This window comes from Lactuca saligna, chromosome 5 (genome assembly GCF_052625555.1).
Source record: "Lactuca saligna cultivar CGN05327 chromosome 5, ASM5262555v1, whole genome shotgun sequence".
NCBI lineage: Eukaryota > Viridiplantae > Streptophyta > Magnoliopsida > Asterales > Asteraceae > Lactuca > Lactuca saligna.
In genome coordinates, this window is record NC_136421.1 from 270,313,867 (window position 1) to 270,321,540 (window position 7,674).

At 34.4% G+C, this 7,674-nt stretch overlaps 1 protein-coding gene across 1 annotated transcript; it reads right to left on the reverse strand.

Moving 5' to 3' along the window:
• Positions 1–2,872: 2,872 nt before the first annotated feature.
• LOC145047790 (protein RETICULATA-RELATED 3, chloroplastic-like) lies at positions 2,873–4,619 on the reverse strand. Its single transcript, XM_078996148.1, has 2 exons — positions 4,488–4,619; positions 2,873–4,191 (listed from the first exon to the last, which is right to left on the reverse strand). The coding sequence occupies exon 2, from the start codon at positions 4,134–4,136 to the stop codon at positions 3,042–3,044; it is 1,095 nt and encodes a 364-aa protein (XP_078852274.1). The 5' UTR covers positions 4,137–4,191; positions 4,488–4,619; the 3' UTR covers positions 2,873–3,041.
• Between the last annotated feature and the right edge of the window lie 3,055 nt (positions 4,620–7,674).

A 7,674-nucleotide genomic window follows, 5' to 3' on the forward strand; every position in this document is an offset into this window, starting at 1 on the left:
TATATATATATATATATATATATATATATATATAATGAATCACATAACCAAAAAAAATATATAGAAGAAGGACATGATAAGGCTTGTTAAAGTTACCATTCAATTAGGACAAACCCCAAACTTTTTCAAGGGTTAGTCTTCGTTGCTGATGTCCAAATTCGAGAAGGATGCACACACCCACAAGTGCTTATACCATCAAATATCTTTTGTGTCTTTGAAACGTGTGAGCTTGAGTTGGAGATCAACAATTTAATAGAAGAATGTGCAATCACAAAGAAGAAGAAGAAGAAGAAGTCAAACATTCATGAAGAACCCTTAAATCGATTTATAAATGAAGAATATATCAAATAATGTCATGTTACCAATAATTAGGTCAAGTCATCATTTAACATGTAAGATAATGTGTCACCGGTATGTAACATTTGAATAAAATATATAGTTTGTTGGTATTTTTTGTACAAAAACCTTACTTGGATTATGTTTTTTAAATATACCAAACTTGGATGGTGCTTTTTGAACGATTTTGAAACACAGTTACACTCATGAGTCATTTTTCCTTGTTTTTTCCCTTAATTGATTTTTATCGGTAAATGTCGGATACCATAAGGTAACATTTGAACAAAATGTGAAGTTCGTTGTTTTTTTTTTTTGGTTGTACAAATACCTTAATTGGATGATTTTATGAACATACCAAACATGAATGGTGTTTTTCGAATGATTCTGAAACATATTTACCTTTATACGTCAATTTTCCTTTTCTTAAACAAGGATCGATTGAGTGTCTAATCAAAATGAGGGTAATTTCATGTGCAATATCTATTTCACTACTCTAAGTTAAACCAACAAATTCAAAGTTACTCGGTATGATAGCTTTTCAATCGTAAACATCGATGTGACATAGCGTTTGTACGCTTGAACACCCCTAACCGGGTGTAAGTGTCGTGTGGCTTGGTGCGTTTCACCGACAAAGACGAAGCTTTTGATTGGCCAGTCAAAATGCGAAAAGATTAAGGAAAACAACAAACCTATGATACCATATCTTCAACCAAAACTAGAACCAAGACAGCTACAAATTTTCGGACAAAGAAGAAGAAGATAAAAAAGGGGGAAAAAAAAGAGGCGTGTGTGTATGACTGTATCATTGATGGAAAGAAAGAAAATTGCGAAATAAGGCACAATCGTACATAATCAAAAGGTTGGGCTTAGTCAAATTTAAGTGGGTTAGACATATTTGTATTGGGCTAAATTTTTTTATGGATTAAGCTTGATTTAATTGGCCTAAGCAATTTTGGACTACTATATACTCGAGTTTAAAAAAAATGATGTTTAAACTTTATTTCTTGATTGTTATTGGTTTTGGTAACATGGAGTAATTTCTTTTGGGTTTGGTTGATTTGGGTTAAATGATAATTTTAACGTTTTTGATGTTGAAAATTAATTTTTTTTATTTAATGTAATAAAAAATTAAATTAAATTAATAAGTATTAGTGATGTGGAGTGCTCACCATTTCAATGGTTTGTAATGTGGTAGTAGGGATGTGGTGAAGATGATGTAGCATTATTTTTCTAATATAAATGTAATGACCATACCCTTAACCTAAAAGTTTCTTCATAAACGGATTCATGGATTTATTATTATTATTATTATTATTATTATTATTATTATTATTATTATTATTTTGTATTTTTGCATTGATTTTTTTCTTCATCTTAACCTCTATTTTAGAGTTTCGATCATAGCCATTGGTCTATATAATATATTTTGTCTCTTTGTATTTGGCCATTATGTTATCATTTTCTACGAGCATTTATGACGAAGAGCTTAAAAATTATGGTGAAACTTCTTTTTTTTATTCGATCAAACACAAGGAAAAATGATATTCCTTAATCATTTGAGATTTGACTATATTTTATTATAAGACCGGAGGGTCTAAAGCAAGAAAAAATATGGATGTTGGTCGGACTACATCCAGGAACACCATAAACACCACAAGTGTGAGGTAGGTTTAATCATCAATCGTCATCAAGTATATAAAGCCAAATTGTTTATTGAATACACCAACTCTTACGAATTTATCTATCATCAAAAGTCAAAAACATTGTACTTTTGTTGCATAGTAATCACAACACCTACAATTATGCATTAAAAAATGTGAAAGTTACACTTAAAAGGGATTGTAAGGTTAGAATGTTGATGAAATGTTAAAAAAATGTTTTCCACCGATATAATAATAACATTATTTTCAATCTTGTATCTTCAAATAAACCTTGTTATTAATTATTGTTGTTTTGTCATCACAGGGACCAAAATTGATTAAATGCAAGTTGGTGCAATGAAGTGTAACAATTAAGACTTAAAGGGAAAAGACAGTGGGTCCATGTCATTACTTGGTGATTGAAGGTTGAAAGAGACTAATCTTCAAAGATAAGGGACCTTCATGGAAATCTGGAGTAAGGTCATGTACATAATAGTATAATACTTGTATTTTGGAATGGGAAGTATATTAGGAGAAGAATATATTCATTTTGGATGATGATGGTTCTAGTCAAATTCAAACAATTATAATATCCAATATGTTCTCTAATCTAATTTCCCTTTTGTCTTTTGTCCTTTGGCATTGATGCACATAGCTATTTTGGTATCAAGTTCCAAGTATGAATATGATGTAGGGACAGATCAAATATGTTAAAAAGCCGAGTCAAAACAGATACGGAATAAACAAGTAACTTATTATTGGTACGTGTAACATCAACTTCACATACGAACATATTTTTTTAGCTTTATTCATTCAGACTTTCGACCCATTTTCTCAACAACTTTTAATGAATAAAACATATCTTAAAATGAGGTGTGTTAGTTTGGCTACTAGAGTTGGAAGGCATAAAATGTATTAATATATAATACAAAAAAGCTTATTCAAGCACTAATCTCTAATCACCCATCAAAACTACAATTACACATATAATCAACCATCACAAAACCCCTAAATCTTTTTTTTTTTAATTATTTTGTTAAATAAACATAAAACAGTAAAACAAAATTACTTGGAAGGAATTTCATTGCTCAACAACTTCACTTTCTCCTCTGAACACTCCTCTTCATCACTGCTACCCACCATCTTCTTCTCCTCGGTTTCTCCGCCGGCGTTTTGTGATCCGGTCATCCTTGCCAGAATCACAAACGACATCCCTCCAAGCACGTTGTTCACCAATCTCAACCCAACCACAGAAGTCTTGAACAACAATGGCGGCATCCCTTTTGCTAAAACGAACTCGATCCCATTCAGAGTTTGGTACCTGAAATTGCTGCTTAAACCCATATGAATCGCCCATGTCATGGCGTTTAAAACAGTTGGTGGAGCTTTGTTTGGTGACTCGAAGGTCGGATCCATCTTCTTCCTCATCTGGATTAGTCCGTTTGACAGAGCAGTTCCGACTAAACCGGCTGCAAAACCCACGGCGGCGAACACTGTTCCTTTGTAAACGAAAGTTCCTAACCTGTTGACAAGGCTGTAGGCGCCGGGCTCGAACATGTGGCTTGTTGGTGAATTGGAGAAGATGAAAGGGAGAGTTGCGGATGAAGATGCCATAGTCGGTGCTAGAAGATACATCAAGGTGAAATTCATGATAGATCCGACGACAAGAGTGGAGAAGACGAAATCAAGCTCGTTTAGGCCAAAATTTGGACGGGATGCCATGTCGCCGAGAACGCATGCACTCACACCAACAACTTCCTCCATTAAAACCTTGAAAGGAAATTGGGGATCAGCGGCAACTCTTGATCTCCATCCACTAAGAAAAGCCCCGATTGGGCCGAAACCGTCGAAGGAAGAGTCGTCGGATTTTCCACCTCCACTCCGATCGCCACTGCCGCCGTCACCTCCTCCGCCACCACTTCCATGGCCGACACCAGAACCGCCGCCGCCGCCAGCACATGGAATAGGTTGTCTTTTAGATAGTAAATCAAGGTTGATCGGTTTTAATCGGAGGGAGGAAGAGGTAAGATCTTGAGAGGAATTGCTGACAAATTTTTTACCGGTTAGATTCGGCAACTTGATGGTAGGGATATGCCTAGCAGGATTCAAATGACGATCGTTTCCGACATGAGAGCAATGAAGCGGAGCAAAAGAAGCCATATTCCGTTTCGAAAAGAACGGCTGTTGATCGCTTCTTCTCTACGCGAAAATGAAGCTGAAAATCAAAACACGACATAAATACACAATAAAAATCTACAGATCTAACAAACATATTAGAAAACTTCTTAAATCAATGAATAGAAACTAAAATGCAGAGAGACATAGTTTATAACGATCTTGACAAATATACACGATATATCAAAGAATGAATGAATCACCACAACAAGAATTAAACAACTGATAAAATCCCTGATTAGGATATACATACGTATAGAGATACAAACTCAGGTATCGAAAATATATGAAATTATATTTTTGTGATCATTAGAAGGGGAAGGAAAGGCATATAACCTTTAAATGTAGAATGGATTGTAGCGTTTGAAGAGATGATGAGCGGTATGATCTATTGCCGGCGGCGACAGAAGACGGTGAATCGAGAGAGAAAATAGGAGAAGTAAATGTGGAAATGGGTTTTATATGAGAAAACAAAGGAAACTAAAAACCCTAAAAATGAGAGAGAGAAAGAGTGGGGGGTTTGGTGAGCAGGGAGAAGAGAGACGGAATCGGAAGATCTGTGCATTGTCTGACTGACACGTAACTATCACCCTATTTAAAGTGTTATTATTAGCACTCCTTGTTTGCTTAATTTTATTTTTAAGCAATATTCACTCGAATATAATTACAATCAGAAAGTCTTTTTGTCACATTATCAAAACAAAATATTTATTAGATGTTGTTATATATAGTTATGTACTTCTTGTATTCACCCACTTATATAACAAGTCAATTAGAGAGGGTATAGAATTAACCTATTTATTTAAGAAAAATAACAGGTGATATAGATATTTTTTATATTTAATTTTCTTTTCATTATATAGTATAGCGACCTACCTTTTTTTTTTATTTCATTCTATCATTTGTTAGTTTGTAAAGAACCTAAGATAAAATTTTATAAAGAATACGAATTAAGAATGAGAAAACAAGAAAATTTTGAAATTGCTTAAACATGAATTCCACAAGAGAGTGAGGTTTTACCAATATATATTGACAAAGGCGGAGCTATGAGAGGGCCTTTGCCTATAGACTTTCGAAGTTTTAGTTTGGTTATATATTTGGTCCCTCAACTTGTAATTATCAAAAAGAATATTTTAACCCTTTGGATTAGTTTGGTTATATATTTGATCCCTCGGCTTGTAATTATCAAAAAGAATATTTTAACCCTTCCATATACCCCTTGAGGGTATATTTATTTTTCCAGCTTTCTCTCATCATTTTTATAAATTTCTTTCTTTTTATATTTCAAAAATAATATGATTTCTTCTTCTTTGATATATTTCTTTTTCTTCTTTCATAATTCTTCTCTGCATCGATACGGTCAGCTGTTTTTTTCGAGGATTTCAATTGTAAAAACTTTATAGATATCCTTTTAAATTAGGTCAACATTTTATATGTGCCTAAAGAGGTAACTGTTCATCCATTTCTAAATCGATAACTAATTTCCGTTGTCTGAAAGTTAAAGGAAATAAGGAATCAACATTGTGGTTTAATTAGATAGGTTAACCCATCCATATAAACTTTGTTATGTATTTTCTCATGGTTGGCAATTGGAAAACAAGGCCTAAATACGCAAAACATAAGAAAGGAAAGGCACTAATCTAGGAATAAAAAAAGGAAATCAAATCATTAAATATTTCCCATTCTATACTCCCCTCAAGATGAAACGTGTATATTACAAACGCCCAACTTGTCAAGTAGAAGTTTCAGTTGTCCAGGGCCTTTGTGAACAAATATGCAATCTTGTCTTTAGAATTAACATGTAATGGCTCAACCTCCGTTGACTCAATTCGTTCTTTTGTGAAGTAGCAATCCATCTCGATGTGCTTTGTATGTTCATGAAAAATTGGGTTATTAGCTATGTGTTTCACACCCATATTGTCACAAAATAATTGAGTTGAATGATTTTGATCAACATCCAACTCATTCAAAAGCTATCGTAACCAAAGAACCTCACTGACTGTGGTTGTCATTGCCCAATACTCGGCTTCTGCCAAAGATTTTGATACAAATAATTGTTTTTTCGTTTTCCAAGTTACTAGTGCCCTCCTGGAAGAAGTAAAAAACCAGTTCTTCTCGTGTCTTGACAACCAAGCCAATCTGAATTTGTGTAAAAAACAAGGCTTGTACCACCCCCTTTTGGGAGTAAAATTCCTTGCCCTGAAGTAGATTTCACCTTAGAACTCTGAAAGTTGCCTCTATATGAATTTGTCTTGGATCAACCACACATTGACTTAACACATTAACTGAGTATGCGATGTTTGGCCTGGTTGCTTGTAGGTAAAGGAGTCGACCTACTAACTTTCGATATTTGCTAGCATCAACATGCACTTCTTCATCATCCTTTTTAAGTTTCGAATTATGTTCCATTGGAAAGGCAGTTGGTCTGCACCCCATCATTCCACTATCCTCCAAAATATCCATTACATATTTTCTTTAACTGAGAACTAGTCCTTCCTTTGTACAGGCAACTTTGATTCCTAGAAAATATTTAAGTGCGCCAAGATCCTTGATGCTAAATCTCTCATCAAGAAATGTATTTGTTCCTTCAATGTTCTTAAAGTCATCACTAATGATAATAACATCGTCCACATATATGAGAGTTGCCATAAAGGAATTTCTGGTTTTTTATATGAAAAGCGAATGATCAATGTGTGATTGTTTAAAACCCACTTCATTTAAAGCTGATGTAAACTTTTGGTACCAATTTTTGGATGCTTGCTTTAACCCATATAGCAACTTCCTTATATTACAAACCTTTTCCCCCTTTACCCTTTTCAAAGCCTTATGGAATTTTCATATCAACCTCCTCGATCAAATCACCATGTAGAAAAGCGTTATTGACATCTAACTGGTGTATCATCCGGTTCATCTTTACTGCAACCACCAAGATAGTTCGAATTGTAACAAGCTTTGCTACCGGAGCACATGTGTCATGATAGTTAACACCTTCCATTTAGGTGAAGCCCCTTGCCACCAATCTAGCTTTGCACGTCTCTATCTCTCCATTCGACTCGTACTTTATTTTGTATACCCACTTGGAATCTATGGAATGTTTTCCATCAGGTAAGTCCTCAAGAGTCCATGTTCCATTTGATTCAAGAACGTGTATCTCCTTCTTCATTGCTCTCCAGTTCTCATCTTATACTGCTTGTTTGAAAGTCTCTGGCTCATCATTTAAACTAATGGCACCCAAGAAGGCTTTGTGAGAATCAGAGAATTTTTCATATGAAACAAAATTAGCTATAGTGTGTACTGTCGAGGATTCTTGATTTGTGATGGGTGAAGTTTGAGAAATTTATGATGGGAGCTTGACGACTTAATCATTGAATCAAGCATGTTGCCTTCTAATTCTTTTTTTCTTTGAACGGTTAATCATTCACCACACTCGTGTCTTTTGTTTGGATGATAGGACCAATTATAGTGGGTTGTTCTGTGTCATGTACTTGACCTTCATCATAGTCGGTTTTAACTTCCACGGGTA